At 41.6% G+C, this 16720-nt stretch overlaps 1 protein-coding gene across 2 annotated transcripts; it reads left to right on the forward strand.

Moving 5' to 3' along the window:
- The first annotated feature begins 2584 nt into the window (after window positions 1-2584).
- On the forward strand, window positions 2585-16650 carry SELE (selectin E). Of its 2 annotated transcripts, XM_037906840.2 has the most exons (20): window positions 2585-2742; window positions 3536-3615; window positions 4435-4821; window positions 5303-5410; window positions 5544-5729; window positions 6131-6316; window positions 6426-6611; window positions 7348-7533; window positions 7643-7828; window positions 8565-8750; window positions 8860-9045; window positions 9783-9968; window positions 10078-10263; window positions 11001-11186; window positions 11296-11481; window positions 11921-12106; window positions 13083-13202; window positions 14503-14524; window positions 14635-14707; window positions 15098-16650. In XM_037906840.2, exons 2-19 carry the CDS (start codon window positions 3579-3581, stop codon window positions 14690-14692), a joined length of 2964 nt encoding a protein of 987 aa, XP_037762768.1. In that variant the 5' UTR covers window positions 2585-2742; window positions 3536-3578; the 3' UTR covers window positions 14693-14707; window positions 15098-16650. The 2 variants fall into 2 exon arrangements, with proteins under 2 accessions (XP_037762768.1, XP_037762769.1); XM_037906841.2 differs by lacking the exons at window positions 11001-11186; window positions 11296-11481.
- Window positions 16651-16720: the final 70 nt, after the last annotated feature.

The following is a 16720-nucleotide window of genomic DNA, read 5'->3' on the forward strand; positions in this document are numbered from 1 at the left end:
ACAAACCCCACCTTTAACCTTGCCTTCCCCTGCTAACACCATGCACTCAGACACAAGGTCCAAAGCCTGCTAACTGGAGAGGTGAGAGACGGAGACTGAGCTAAACACTTTATAACTTTGCGAGGCATTTAGGGCCTGATCGAAAGGCCATTGAATGGGTACTACAGTGATGGGTACCAGATAAGAACCTAGACAGTGAGATAAACATGCAATATTGTAAAAAGTGTTAGGCAACTGTGTTTAATTAGTTTATGGCAATTTGTTCCTGCTGTGCTTAACACATGGGGTGAAATCTAGGCCTGATTAACATCAATGGGAGTTTTGCCATTGATTTCACTAGGACCAGGATTTCATCCCTTGGAAATGAGACAGTGAAGTCAGTGGGAACAGCAGGAGCCCAGCACTTCTGAAAATCAAGTTCAAGATCTGTAGGGCTTGTCTACACGGTGGGGCAATGAGCATTGTGGGGAATGTGATTTCTAAAGGACGCTAATGTGATGTGCATTGTTTGGTCCATGTAGGCCCTGCTGGGGCACACTGAAGGTTCTCTCGTGTGCTTTAGCACAGTACTGATTCCAGCTTTATGTTAAAGTGCACTAGGGAACCTTTAGTTTGCACCAGCAGGGCCTATTCAGACCAATTAAGATGCAACACATTAGTGTGCTTTAGAAATCGCACCCCAGAGCACGCATTGCCGCACTATGTAGTAGAGAAGCCTTTAATCTCCACGATAGGGAGATTATCCCTATCTCCAGTTATATTATCCTTATTTTCCAGTTTTATGCCAGTATTTAGCTCCATTCATTTCAACAGAATTTCACCAGTGTAAAGCTGGTTTAATGGAGTGAAGTATCAGACCCTAGTTCTTTATAGCAAAAGAAAAAAGGTGGTCTATTGTATTCCCAAATTAGGTGTTAAAGGAAAAAAGAACTGAAAGAACAAGTCAGTTAAGAATTAGTCAGTAATGTAGAGTCAGCCGGGGCAGGCTAGATGGCTTTTCTGGCATTAATATCAAGGATTCCAACCAACCAACCAGATCAGAGGTAAACATTTTCAAAAGCACCTAAGTGACTTAGGAGCTGACCTCCCATTTTCAAAACTAATGTAGGCACATAGGAGCCTAAGTCTCATTGAAGGACAGTGAGTCCCTAAGTCGCTTTTGAAAATGGGACTCAGGCTCCTCCTAAAGCACTTGAGGTTTTACAAAATGTTATCTGAGATCCATTGGTCCTTGACATCTCTAATTTGTCAAAAAGTTTCTATAGTTGATTATATGAAATTGAGATAAAAACAAAATAGGGAGGAGTTAGAAGCGATCTGATGGAAAGACTAATAATAATCCGCTATGAGCGAAGCACAGAAAAAAATGACCAGGGTTACGAAAAGAGGCAGTTTATTCAGCCAAAGCAAACAGCCTTACAGGGGTTTTTGTATGCCACAGGGATATTTTCCTGCCAAAGCTGCAGACAAGTGGTCTGGCCTGCCACTCTGCAGGAAAGATATTTTAAACTAACAAGTCTACACCTTCCTGGAGTTTTTTCCCTTCTTGTAAGTCCACCAACAATAGCATTGTTCTGATAAAATTTTCCACTAGGCAGCTTCACAGCTTCTAGCACAAAAGAGGAGGTTTGAGTATATGGACTTGCGAAGTAGGAAGCTCATAAAAAAGGTTAGAAAAAATATAAATGATTTTTTGAAATTTTCTCACTGACTTCAAAGAGTATTGAAGCTCTTCTGGCTGGGTCTATGTCTTTGTATAAATAATAATAAATGATCAGGAAGGTCATACTTAAACTCTTCATTCTTATTAATTTTTGTTATAATACCACTTAGAGATCCCAGATGAGTTCAGAACCCCATTACATTAAGAACTATATACACATAGTGAGAGACAGTTCCCGGCCTGAAGAGCTTACAATTTAAATAGGCAAGACTGGGAAAAAGGAAAGGCTGGGAGAAAGGAAGGATGATTATTCCAATTTATAGATGGGGAACTGGGGCACAGAGAAATTAAGACCCTGATCCAACACTAATTGAGGTCAGTGGGAAGATTCCCATTGATTTCAATGGAACTGATCAAGACTTAAGTGACTTGACCAAGATCACACAGGAGTCGGTTGCAGGACCAGAAATTGAACTCATATTTCCTGAGTCCTAGCCCAGTGCCTTGTAATGGTTGTGGAAAGTCTGATTGTTAAGTGCACATTGTGTACAAGAAATACCTTGTCACCCCAATAATTTTGCTTTGGACATTGAAATAATTTGATGAGGACTGGGATCAGCACAGTCTATATTCTCTGTTGGATCTAAGACTAAGACTAGTTGAGTCTGAATATTTATTTTCTCTCGATATCCTGGAATTGTGCGTTAATCTGAATTAAAATCTATCAGCTGGGACACAGTAAACCCTCATCATGGTGTTGGTGTGTGTCTGGGAGAGGAAAGCATATGACTGTATTTGTGAGTTTTGGCATCAGGGATATACCTTTTCCTGGGGAATTTTTCACTTTCTTATTAGGAAATATCCTCTGAGCCACGTCACTGGAATTTCTAGGAAGTAGGAGCTGATGGAATAAAAAGGCTTCAAGCTGAAGGCAACGGGTACACACTGACTGGCAGCTCTCCACTGAGTCTTAGCATAAGAACCTCTGCAGTGACTTAGCAAAGGAAAACAGCCGCTGAAGACTGCGCTGCAGACTTTACCAGGCTGCTACATAGCACCAGGCATCACAGCCACAATCTGTAAGTATAATAGCCTTTCAAGTAGGTTTGTTGTATTTCATATACATGCTTGGCAGAATTCAGTTTTTATTTTTGTATAATTTTGATGAATAAAAAGTTTAGTTTATTTTTAAGCATTTTAAAGATTTTTTTATTGATTTAAATTTTCACAGTTGTGCAAAATTACGGCTTTTAAGCATTTCCCCCCCCAATTTTTATTAATTTAAATGTTCGCAGTTGTGGGAAATTATGGGGCGTCAGAAATTATGGGGTGTGTGTGTGTCTGTGTGAGTCAGACAATAATTATTTCATGACAGTGGACATTGAGATTCAAAAAGTTAAAGCTTTATAACAGTTAAAACACAAATTGTCAGTATCTTGTGTCACAATATGCAAAATAAATATCCTTAAATCAAACTCTAATAAGTTCTCAAGCAGCATTTTTCTTACTTGAAATCAATGTTTATCGACTTTTACTGATAAAAATTGAATCCTTCCAAATGTATTAATATCTTAGCTGAGACCATTGTCAGTGATCTCAGCTAAGATCCGTCAGATTCAGTCAGATCTGAAGTAACACTACACAAATGGCCTGTACAAGTTACTTTAATTTCCAGTCTGCCTCTCCATTAAGATCTGCTTTAGACAATACACTAGCCCAGTGGAGAGTCTTGCTCTTTAACCCCGTAAAGTGATTTGTGAAATAACATCTAGGAAAGATGCTATAGACAATAACATTGTATTGCATTATTGTATTGCACTAATATCAGTGCTTAAACCATGTGCCATTATTCTGCGTGGTTGTTTTTTGCAGCCATCTCTTCAAAGAGCAAAGTGAAGTCAAGTTCCCCAGAAACATGATTGGCCTGTGGTTCCTCTCTGTTCTCACTTACGGTAAGTGAGTGTGTATCTGAGTGGAAAACAAGTTAGACGGGAAGTAACAGCACTGCTGTTTTCTCGCAGATTCCTTCTGAAGTAAATGGGGGTGCAGTAGCTGGGTTAAGCTTTAGGGCAGATTTGCACAGAAAGCATTAGATGGGATGGCATGCTGCTTCTCTCAACTGCCAAAGCCAAAAGTGGCCCCTATGTGGGGCTTTGCAGCATACCCACCCAGTGTGGGCAATGACTGGACACATCCTTGACAAGCTGGAGACCCTACATTTGATATTGACGTGTCTGATTGGGAGACTATTGTAACGTTGTATAAAGAAAATGCAGCCACTACCTACACAGGCTCAAATACCTGCACATATGCAATATCCACTGAGATCTAGATATATTCTTCTTTAGAAAAAAGCAATAAGGTCTAGGTTGCTGTAGAAGTTATATCCAAAACATAGCATGTAGGTGGGATCCCTAATTCAAAAGCCTTATTTCTGTTAGCTCTTGGAAGAGCATTTTGACACTGACACCTTGAATGTTTGGGCTAAATTTCTGTGCTGTTTTCATTCCTCTCTCTCTGTCTCTCTCTCTCTCTCTCTCTGTAACATTCTGGGATTTTTCTGTACTTTTAAATATCTCTGTGCTATATACTGCAGTTCCAGCTGCTGAAGTTCTTTTTCTGATCAGTTCTCTCAAAGAGATAGATTCTAATTTTTCCTGGAAAAGCTCTTCGTAAAGCAGAATAATATAAAGAGATAAAAATGGCCTTTAATTACAGAAGTGGAAGCGCAGGTAAAAGGGTACCAACTTCTCTGCATCTTCTCTTTCTAGGACTTATGGTGCTTGAGGAGGGCAATTGCTGGACATACCACTATTCAGAAAAAAATATGAACTATAAGCTTGCGGAGGAATGGTGTAGGAAACACTATACAAATATGGTTGCCATTCAGAATAAGGAGGAAATTGTCCATCTGAATGCATTTTTACCCTTCAATCCAAGTTATTACTGGATTGGAATCAGGAAGATTGACAATGAGTGGACCTGGGTTGGAACAAGAAAACGGTTGACAGAAGAGGCTAAAAACTGGGCTAAGGGTGAACCAAACAACAGAAAGAATGACGAGGACTGTGTTGAAATCTACATCAAAAGAGAGAAGGATGCAGGCAAATGGAATGATGAAAGATGCAGCAAAGAGAAGGTTGCCTTGTGCTACGCAGGTACAGAATTCAATCAATCCCAAAGAGCCTATATGATAATAAGAAAATGGACGTTTATTAACTAACCTATATATGTGCATTAAACATTGTTACTATGTTTAACTTTAAGCATGTGAATAGTCCACTGAGGGCTACTCGCTTGCTTCAAGCTAATAATGCAGAACTTAGAGCCTTTATTACATCATGTAAAAGTCTATTGTTCTTTTTGTGATTTAACTTTTGATATAAGTTGAGTCTGTTTCCAGCCACAGCAATACTTTTGTGAGTGGCTAGGTTCAACTGTCTTGGTTTCTGAAATGCTGTGATGCAAAACCAATGTAATTTCAAATGGCATAACCTTCACCCTCTGTTTACTTTGCAAAGTATTTATTATCCAGAGTGTGTTTTCTCCTGGATAAGTAAAGCGCTGCAGTGGTTCTAAACAGATTAACTAGTAAAGGGGGATAGATTTGTTTTATAACCATGCTGAATTTCCTTCTAGCTTCCTGTGACCAGTCTTCCTGCAGTGGCCATGGTGAATGCCTGGAGACCATTAACAATCATACCTGCCTCTGTGATGCTGGATTCTATGGGCCTGAATGCCAGTATGGTAAGATTAATTCTTACTGCCTTCCAAACAGGGAGATGTGCATGTCAGCTAGTTTTCAGTACGTCTAGCTAGTTTATTCATTTGCTGTTGAGAAAGTGGCACTGACTGTAGGCCTCCTTGTGTCCCTTTGTAGTTGTGACTTGCGACCAATTAAAAGAACCCGATCAAGGGACCCTGGAGTGCAGCCATCCACTACAGAACTACAGCTACAACTCATCCTGCGAGGTTCAGTGTGCAGAAGGCTATGAATCAACTGGGTTTGAACCAGTGTGGTGTACCTCTTCCGGGAACTGGTCTTCACCCACTCCAGCATGTACAGGTAAATTCTCAAGGAACTGTAGGCCAGATCTCAACTGGCATAAATCCTTATGGTTCTGTTGACTTCAGTGAAGCTTTGCCCCTTTACAGCAATGGAGGCTGTGGCCCACTATTTTCAAATTAAATTCTTAAAGTGAATTGGGTTCCAGATTGACAGATCTGGAGCCTACAGGCCTCCCTTTGTCCCAGAAGAAGTACAGTTCAGGGAGGGGCATTGCCTTAACCCTACCCTAGATAGCTCTATACTGCTCTGCCCCTGGTCACTTTCTTAACCTGTAGGGAGACAGCTTCGCTCTCTAAAGCCCAGCTCCTGTCAATGTATATTCTATTACCATGCAAAAGAAAAGTTTTTCTCTTACTTTGCTCCAAACTAAGCTCCATGCTATTTCATGTGATTTGCAGTTGTGCAGTGTGATGGCTTAAAGGCTCCAGCTCATGGCTCCCTGACGTGCTCTCCCGCTTCTGGGAACTTTCTGTGGAATTCAAGCTGTGAGTTTGCCTGTGAAGAAGGGTTTGTGTTGAACGGATCAGACAGGCTGCAGTGCGGTGCTTCTGGAGAGTGGGATGGACAGCAGCCAGAATGCGAAGGTACCTTTCTTTATGATTGCCCTTCCCAGTACACAGGGCTCTCACTGCTTGTGTAGAGTGCTCCTGTGGTATCGAAACTAACCGCTGATGTTCTCTCTGTGTGTCTCAGCTGTGACCTGTGAAACAGTGAATGGACCTGAAAATGGCTTTGTGGAATGTACCGGCGGTCATCCAGAATTCAGCCACAACTCGGCCTGTGAGTTCCGTTGTGAGGAGGGCTACAGATTAAGTGGATCACCCACGATTCAGTGCACAGCTCAGGGAGAATGGTCAGAGCCCTTCCCAAAGTGTGAAGGTAGGTCTCTGTCCTTTTTGAAATAATCCATTAATAATAACACAATACCTAGCTCTTAAACAGCACTTCTCATCAGTGGATCTGAAAGCACTTTCCAAAAGAAGTCAGTGTCATTGTCCCCATTTTAGAGATGTGGAAAATGAGGCGCAGACAGGGGAAGTAATGCTTGTGGGCAGCAGACCCCCAAGAAGCATGATAGTATACCGCAAACGTTGTGCATTTAAGATTAAGCAATTCCTATCAAGTGCTTTGAGTGCAGAAGCTCTGCAAATCCAGTCAGCTAGATACAGTGATAATATCAGCTCTTGAAATTCACGCAGCACCTTTTTTCAGAAAGGCTGAACTCTAAAATGCTTCAGAGAAAAATCACTGAAAGATCATTGCTCCCATCAGAGAAATGCAGAAATCTCCAGACTGAAATCTGGTGGACATCTGTCAGTACCAGAAATGGGGCATAATTTAGAACTTTTCTTAGAGATATTTTATACGTCTTACAAGAATATATTTGTATTTTAGTTACATGCTGTGAAATACTGAGACATCCAGAAATCCCATGTCCAGTCCCCTGAGACACCCAGATCCCAGCACTCCTAGTCACTTTCTTAGACTGCAGGGAGATAGCTTTGCGCTCTAACGCTCAGCTCCCATCAATGTATATTCTGTTACCCTGCAGAAAAAAAGTTTTTCTCTTACTTTGCTCCAAACTAAGCTCCATGCTGTTCCATGTGATTTGCAGTTGTGCAGTGTGATGGCTTAAAGGCTCCAGCTCATGGCTCCCTGATGTGCTCTCCCGCTTCTGGGAACTTTCTGTGGAATTCAAGCTGTGAGTTTGCCTGTGAAGAAGGGTTTGTGTTGAAGGGATCAGACAGGCTGCAGTGCGGTGTTTCTGGAGAGTGGGATGGACAGCAGCCGGAATGCGAAGGTACCTTTCTTTATGATTGCCCTTCCCAGTACACAGAGCTCTCACTGCTTGTGTAGAGTGCTCCTGTGGCATCGAAACTAACCGCTGATGTTCTCTCTGTGTATCTCAGCTGTGACCTGTGAAACAGTGAACGGACCTGAAAATGGCTTTGTGGAATGTACCGGCGGTCATCCAGAATTCAGCCACAACTCGGCCTGTGAGTTCCGTTGTGAGGAGGGCTACAGATTAAGTGGATCACCCACGATTCAGTGCACAGCTCAGGGAGAATGGTCAGAGCCCTTCCCAAAGTGTGAAGGTAGGTCTCTGTCCTTTTGGAAATAATCCATTAATAATAACACAATACCTAGCTCTTAAACAGCACTTCTCGTCAGTGGATCTGAAAGCACTTTCCAAAAGAAGTCAGTGTCATTGTCCCCATTTTAGAGATGTGGAAAATGAGGCGCAGACAGGGGAAGTAATGCTTGTGGGCAGCAGACCCCCAAGAAGCATGATTGTATACCGCGAACGTTGTGCATTTAAGATTAAGCAATTCCTATCAAGTGCTTTGAGTGCAGAAGCTCTGCAAATCCAGTCAGCTAGATACAGTGATAATATCAGCTCTTGAAATTCACGCAGCACCTTTTTTCAGAAAGGCTGAACTTTAAAATGCTTCAGAGAAAAATCACTGAAAGATCATTGCTCCCATCAGAGAAATGCAGAAGTCTCCAGAGTGAAATCTGGTGGACATCTGTCAGTACCAGAAATGGGACATAATTTAGAACTTTTCTTAGAGATATTTTATACGTCTTACAAGAATATATTTGTATTTTAGTTACATGCTGTGAAATACTGAGACATCCAGAAATCCCATGTCCAGTCCCCTGAGACACCCAGATCCCAGCACTCCTAGTCACTTTCTTAGACTGCAGGGAGATAGCTTTGCGCTCTAACGCTCAGCTCCCATCAATGTATATTCTGTTACCCTGCAGAAAAAAAGTTTTTCTCTTACTTTGCTCCAAACTAAGCTCCATGCTGTTCCATGTGATTTGCAGTTGTGCAGTGTGATGGCTTAAAGGCTCCAGCTCATGGCTCCCTGATGTGCTCTCCCGCTTCTGGGAACTTTCTGTGGAATTCAACCTGTGAGTTTGCCTGTCAAGAAGGGTTTGTGTTGAAGGGATCAGACAGGCTGCAGTGTGGTGTTTCTGGAGAGTGGGATGGACAGCAGCCGGAATGCGAAGGTACCTTTCTTTATGATTGCCCTTCCCAGTACACAGAGCTCTCACTGCTTGTGTAGAGTGCTCCTGTGGCATCGAAACTAACCGCTGATGTTCTCTCTGTGTGTCTCAGCTGTGACCTGTGAAACAGTGAATGGACCTGAAAATGGCTTTGTGGAATGTACCGGCGGTCATCCAGAATTCAGCCACAACTCGGCCTGTGAGTTCCGTTGTGAGGAGGGCTACAGATTAAGTGGATCACCCACGATTCAGTGCACAGCTCAGGGAGAATGGTCAGAGCCCTTCCCAAAGTGTGAAGGTAGGTCTCTGTCCTTTTGGAAATAATCCATTAATAATAACACAATACCTAGCTCTTAAACAGCACTTCTCGTCAGTGGATCTGAAAGCACTTTCCAAAAGAAGTCAGTGTCATTGTCCCCATTTTAGAGATGTGGAAAATGAGGCGCAGACAGGGGAAGTAATGCTTGTGGGCAGCAGACCCCCAAGAAGCATGATTGTATACCGTGAACGTTGTGCATTTAAGATTAAGCAATTCCTATCAAGTGCTTCAAGTGCAGAAGCTCTGCAAATCCAGTCAGCTAGATACAATGATGATATCAGCTCTTGAAATTCACGCAGCACCTTTTTTCAGAAAGGCCTGAACTCTAAAGTGCTTCAGAGAAAGATCACTGAAAGATCATTTGTCTCAGATCTGAAATGCAGATTGATTTGGAGAGGGGTCTGATGCACACCTGTCAGTACCAGAAATGGGGCATAATTTAGAACCTTTCTTAGAGATATTTTATACGTCTTACAAGAATATATTTGTATTTTAGTTACATGCTGGGAAATACTAAGACATCCAGAAATCCCATGTCCAGTCCCCTGAGACATCCGGATCCCAGCGCTCCTAGTCACTTTCTTAGACTGCAGGGAGATAGCTTTGCTCTCTAACGCCCAGCTCCCATCAATGTATATTCTGTTACCCTGCAGAAGAAAAGTTTTTCTCTTACTGTGCTCCAAACTAAGCTCCATGCTGTTCCATGTGATTTGCAGTTGTGCAGTGTGATGGCTTAAAGGCTCCAGCTCATGGCTCCCTGACGTGCTCTCCCGCTTCTGGGAACTTTCTGTGGAATTCAACCTGTGAGTTTGCCTGTCAAGAAGGGTTTGTGTTGAAGGGATCAGACAGGCTGCAGTGTGGTGTTTCTGGAGAGTGGGATGGACAGCAGCCGGAATGCGAAGGTACCTTTCTTTATGATTGCCCTTCCCAGTACACAGGGCTCTCACTGCTTGTGTAGAGTGCTCCTGTGGCATCGAAACTAACCGCTGATGTTCTCTCTGTGTGTCTCAGCTGTGACCTGTGAAACAGTGAATGGACCTGAAAATGGCTTTGTGGAATGTACCGGCGGTCATCCAGAATTCAGCCACAACTCGGCCTGTGAGTTCCGTTGTGAGGAGGGCTACAGATTAAGTGGATCACCCACGATTCAGTGCACAGCTCAGGGAGAATGGTCAGAGCCCTTCCCAAAGTGTGAAGGTAGGTCTCTGTCCTTTTGGAAATAATCCATTAATAATAACACAATACCTAGCTCTTAAACAGCACTTCTCGTCAGTGGATCTGAAAGCACTTTCCAAAAGAAGTCAGTGTCATTGTCCCCATTTTAGAGATGTGGAAAATGAGGCGCAGACAGGGGAAGTAATGCTTGTGAGCAGCAGACCCCCAAGAAGCATGATTGTATACCGCGAATGATGTGCATTTAAGATTAATCAATTCCTATCAAGTGCTTCAAGTGCAGAAGCTCTGCAAATCCAGTCAGCTAGATACAGTGATAATATCAGCTCTTGAAATTCACGCAGCACCTTTTTTCAGAAAGGCCTGAACTCTAAAGTGCTTCAGAGAAAGATCACTGAAAGATCATTTGTCTCAGATCTGAAATGCAGATTGATTTGGAGAGGGGTCTGATGCACACCTGTCAGTACCAGTAATGGAGCATAATTTAGAACCTTACCTAGAGCTTTTTTATACGTCTTACAAGAATATATTTGTATTTTAGTTACATGCTGGGAAATACTGAGACATCCCGAAATCCCATGTCCAGTCCCCTGAGACTCACGGATCCCAGCGCTCCTAGTCACTTTCTTAGACTGCAGGGAGATAGCTTTGCTCTCTAACGCCCAGCTCCCATCAATGTATATTCTGTTACCCTGCAGAAGAGAAGTTTTTCTCTTACTTTGCTCCAAACTAAGCTCCATGCTATTCCATGTGATTTGCAGTTGTGCAGTGTGATGGCTTAAAGGCTCCAGCTCATGGCTCCCTGATGTGCTCTCCCGCTTCTGGGAACTTTCTGTGGAATTCAACCTGTGAGTTTGCCTGTCAAGAAGGGTTTGTGTTGAAGGGATCAGACAGGCTGCAGTGCGGTGTTTCTGGAGAGTGGGACGGACAGCAGCCGGAATGCGAAGGTACCTTTCTTTATGATTGCCCTTCCCAGTACACAGGGCTCTCACTGCTTGTGTAGAGTGCTCCTGTGGCATCCAAACTAACAGCTGATGTTCTCTCTGTGTGTCTCAGCTGTGACCTGTGAAACAGTGAATGGACCTGAAAATGGCTTTGTGGAATGTACCGGCGGTCATCCAGAATTCAGCCACAACTCGGCCTGTGAGTTCCGTTGTGAGGAGGGCTACAGATTAAGTGGATCACCCACGATTCAGTGCACAGCTCAGGGAGAATGGTCAGAGCCCTTTCCAAAGTGTGAAGGTAGGTCTTTGTCCTTTTGAAATAATCAAGTCAGGCTCAGGAGCCTAGGTATCTGTTACAAGCATGACACCTCAAACCCTGTGTATTGAAGAGTAAGGCCAACTCATGAGCTGGTGCTGATTGGCCTAGCTCCATTGAAATCAACGGAGCTACACCAGTTTGCATGAGCTGAGGATCTGATCTAAAGTGATTGCTTTTGAAGTCTTAAAGTGCAGAACATTTGAAAAAAACAGTTAGCTTGATACAGTAGTAGTACCAGCCCTTTACTTTGCTGAAGTCTAATATATTTTAGGAAAAACTCACTGCAAGGACATTTATCCCAGAAACAAAATGCAGATGGTGAAATATGGTGCACATTTACTAGCACAAATAGTGGGACCCAGTTTTGGACATTTCTTAGAGTCTTCGTTAACCGTTTGTATGTGTTTTTGTATTTCAGTTGCACAGTGTGAAACCCTGATACCGTCTGAGAAGGGCTCCATGAATTGTTCACACCCTTTTGGGGATTTTGCATACAGCACAGTTTGCGAATTTAACTGTACAGGGGGATGGTTGCTTAACGGCTCTAAAGTACTTCAGTGCAGCGCTGCAGGGAACTGGACTGCAAGTCAGCCAACGTGCGAAGGTATTTTGTATGTGTGTTTTTACTTGTGACTAGCGATGCTGAAGAGGCCTGGCCTTGTTATTAGACAAGGATGTAGGGAAGGATGGGATGCAACAAGAGAGACTTTTGTCATTTCTAGCTCTGGTCAGATATATTTTTTCCCACTGAAAATATTTGACTTTTTGTTAAAACCCCTGAAAACTCAGAAATTGACATTTTTTGGTTTTCAGCTGAAAATGTTTCTGAGTTTTTGGCTCTCCATTGAAAAAGTGAAAATTTTCAAGGAAAGCAGACAATTTCTGTGAAACTTTTCATTGAGACAAAAACCCAATTAAAAAAAAAAGCATTTAGACAGAATTTTTTTTGCCAGCTCTAAATACCTCATAACTGACATATTTTCAGGCTACAACCAAATAGCTCACTTCTATAAGTGGTTGTAAATTATGAGTGGGATTTAAAAAAATGTTCCACCTTGGCTTTACTCTGCTCTTATTCAAGTCAATGGGAGTTGCATCACTGATTGCAATAGGAGCAACAATGGGCCACACTGAGCATTTTCAAAAATCCCACCTATCGTCTCTAAGATACCTTTCCTCACATTGTGTCGTACGTTACTCCTTGAGTAAATTCATTGATTTCAGTGGGACTGCTCAAGGAGTCAGACATTACTCAGTGGGAGTAAAGATATCAAAATCTGACCCGAAAGATCCTTTCAAAGTAACAAGGGACCCTGCAGAATTCCATCCTCACTAACCTGCTACCAGTTAGATGGGACTATTTTCAGCATAAAGCTTTCTGGCATTGTTTGGCATATGCAGAGGCTTTCCCTGCCCAGTCCTGCATACAAGCAGGTGCCACCACTCAGTGTGAGAAACCAAAGGAAATAAGCAGCTGTCCTCCTGCTTGCAATAGGACTGAATGGAAATGGAACAAGCAGAAAGCACTTCAGAGACTGTGCATTCCTCCTGATCTCATAGGATCTTCTTTGCCCTCCTAGCTCCCCAAGTGCCTGAAGAACTGCTCAGTTACGTCTCTGTTGGAATAGCAGCCACCGGAGCCTCGCTCCTGTCGACAGCATCATTCCTCATTTGGCTTGTAAAGCGCCTTCGAAGGAAAGGTGAGATACTGTCCCAGGTTCATCTCTTTATTTGCACCCTCTGTAGAAATGGTTGGAAATTTTTCAGAAAGAAAAAAAGTGGAAACTTCAGTGAGAAAATCCCCATTTTTGTTGAAATTTTTCAAATTTCCCTCGAAATATTCCATTTTCAGGTTTTTGACAAAAATCTCCCCAAATTCAACAAAAATGAAGAATTTTCATGTTCCTTGAACACTGTTGCAGAAAATAAAATATGTTTTTCAACCAGTTTTAATCATTAGAAGTTATTGGCAGGAGAACTGACCAGGGATCAGCCAGGAGGACATCAACCAGAAATAACACTGGTGCCTCCAACTGCTATTGCTCAGTATGCCAGATAGGGCATTTGCAGTGTTGTAGCCGTGCTGGTCCCAATATATTAGAGAGACAAGGTGGGTGAAATAATGTCTTTTATTGGACCACCTTGTTTCTAGAGATATGAATAATGACTGTTATAGAAACAGATATCTATAGAAACAATAATGACTGCAGAGCTAAACAAATAATTCAGAGTGAATAATTTATTTGTCAAATGGAGCCTCTCTTTCTTCTCACAAGTAGTGCAAAAGTAGTTTATGCCATTTTTGATTGATCTGTACTTTAAAAATTATTTGCTGAATACTTTCCTGCTCTGCAGTTTGCTCACAAACAGTTTGTTACAAGCATTTGATATTCAAAACATGAGCAATGCTGATTAGTTTTCATTGTACAAATCAGTCACATGGTATCTTTCATTTTCCTGAAATAAAATGAGGTTTCCAATGAAACGACTTACATTTACAAGATGAGAATTTGCTTCCCAGGAATATTCCCTAATATTCACTTAAGACTCATTATTTCTGTTAATTTTCCTGACAATCAACGTGTTTGTTAGACTATGAATGGAACATGAACACATGAGAGATACTAAGGCACCCTAAGAGAATAATACACTGTGTTAGTTATGCAAATATATGTGGAGCGTTCATTGAGATACCTGTTCAGTTCTACTAGTAAGTACTCATTTCTCACAGGGAGCAGAGGGGCTGGTCCTAGAGGCCTAGGTGTAACAAGTTGCTCTGCTCACGGGCTATAACAGTTTGGGGAACAGCTTCCAGGCCTAAGGCCATTACAAGTCAGAAGGGTTATGGAGAAGAGGTGGTGGTAGCTCGGCTCAGTCTATAACATATTTCTGTTGTTAAATCAGTGGGGTAATTCTCCAACAAAACAATGGAATAAATAGCATGCAAGATGGGGATGGTCATCTCCAGAATGCTAATGATATTATTTTTTTCTCTTGCAGCAAAGAAATTTACTCCTGCCAGGTACGTTGTATTTAAAAAACCACATGAGAAGCATTGCAATCATTCTTTGCTATCATCACACTGATGTACAGAACAGTTGTATATAAATCCCTCTCCTCTATATCTTACAGCAGCTGCCAGAGTCTCAATTTAGAACATACCTTCCAAAGCACTGGTCATCTAATCTAACGCCAAGTGACTCCGGTAAGATACGTGAGATGTTTACACTCATAATTTAGTTTCCTTTTTAAAACACAAACAAACATAGAATGCATTGATCTTTAGAATGACCTTTAACTGCTGTGTATTTCCAGCAATAAGATTAACCCCTTACTTACCATGGGACACCTAGCATACATGCTGTGGTGATGAGGCCATAAAAGTACCGAGAGATTGACAGCTTAATCAATTCAGCGATGGCCATTCCTATGACTAAAGGATTATTGTGTTAGGTTCTGTGCCCAGCCTTAGGAAATAGTAGAAACTCCTTTACATTGTGGCTATTGGCCAGATGCAAAAGAGCTTTGGAATAAGGGAATACAAATCTGTGCCTGTATCTTCCTGTTTTAAAAAGGAAATCTGTTATCTCTGCAGAAATTGAAGCTATCTTCACTGATGCCTCAGAGCCTCTCAGGAAATGGAGCTATGGAGTCCTCAACAAGTGGCCAGGTGTTGATACATCTTGCTGACAAGATGATTAGCCTCGGATCTTGCTACTAGATACCAGGCTCAGTCATCTGGTTCTGCCACTGAAGACAAGCAAGCTGTGGGTAAAACCCTAGCCGTTTACCAAGAGACTACATGGGTCCAGTCAATGTACAGCTACAGTGATTGGGAGATCTCTATTCATTCTCTGGATGGGGACAAAATAAGCTGCTGTCTATGGGAGAGGCTGGACTCCTCTGGGGTCAGTCTGTAGGTACCAGGGTGGAGTGAACACTTTGCAATATACACAGCTGGAGTTCTCTCCCATGGAAACACATAGGTTACATTTTTTAAAGCAAAATAGTTAGAATGGGAAATATTTATGGAATTGCCTTACAAACCATTGATTTGGTTCACTGGTAATTGTTGAAGTAAATGTACTGTAACAATATGTCACAGTTAATAAATCTGCCTGTAACACTATGGTCAGGGTGTTTTGCTGCAATTCCTAGCGAGTTTTTATATTGTAACTTTAAACCACTGCTAATGGGAGCACTATCAGAGTTAGTAATTATGCCAGGCACTCTGGTTCGTGAATGCAGCAGGTAGACCTGAAACAATTTCATCCCCATGGGATTAAGTATTGTAATCTATATAAATATATATTTAGTTTCTTGTGTACTTTCTTCTGCATGTAATTCTGTACTGTTTGTAAATCATAGAACTGCTGTAGGATATCAGCCCTAGAGTTCAGGATCATATATGGTCTGCAAAAAGTATGTGACATCTACTCTGTTCAGATAAAATAGCCTGTTGTATAACTCAAAAGGTAGTGACTACAGACCTTCTGTGTACTTATTCCTTTAAACTTATCTGTCATTTAGGGACAGACATGATTAAAGGTCTGTATGTGCATTCATGTGTGTCTGAACATAAGAACATAACATAATACTAGATAGAAGTCAAATACCTTGTATATAAATAAACAATGTACAGACCTTTGGGGTCTGATCCTGGTCTCATTAACACTGATGGCAAAACTCCCGTTAATTTCAACGATTCAGGAAAAGGCCCTTCATAACTTACAAGCTGTTCTTTTTGACACTTTCATGAATATTGCGTTTGGTAACATTGCATACACAATAGTCCAATGGAAAGACCTGAGGTCATATTTTAGTGGCTGATGTTTTTGTAAGAAGCAGTTCTGTGGGACTGAATATTTGGGGGCAGAGCTTCACCTGATATAAATTGTCACAGCTCAGTCAATCAGAGGTACCCTTTTATGGTTTTCATGTCAGTATATTATTTAAATATAAACTGGCAGCTTAAGAAGATCTTTATATATAATGAATATAATCTGCTTAGGTTTTATATTATCAGTATGGTTTTGACTAAGTTATGTATTTAATGTATTTATGATTACACAGTCATGGCTGATTTTAATCTAATATGTGCTGTGCTCTATGTGACTGATTAATAAAATTGTTTGAGATTGCTGCTTACATTCTGGAAATGTGTATTATTAGTCTTTTTTGTATAAGATATGAGGATGTTGTGTCAGTAAAAAGCTCC

Source organism: Chelonia mydas, chromosome 8 (assembly GCF_015237465.2).
Source record: "Chelonia mydas isolate rCheMyd1 chromosome 8, rCheMyd1.pri.v2, whole genome shotgun sequence".
NCBI lineage: Eukaryota > Metazoa > Chordata > Testudines > Cheloniidae > Chelonia > Chelonia mydas.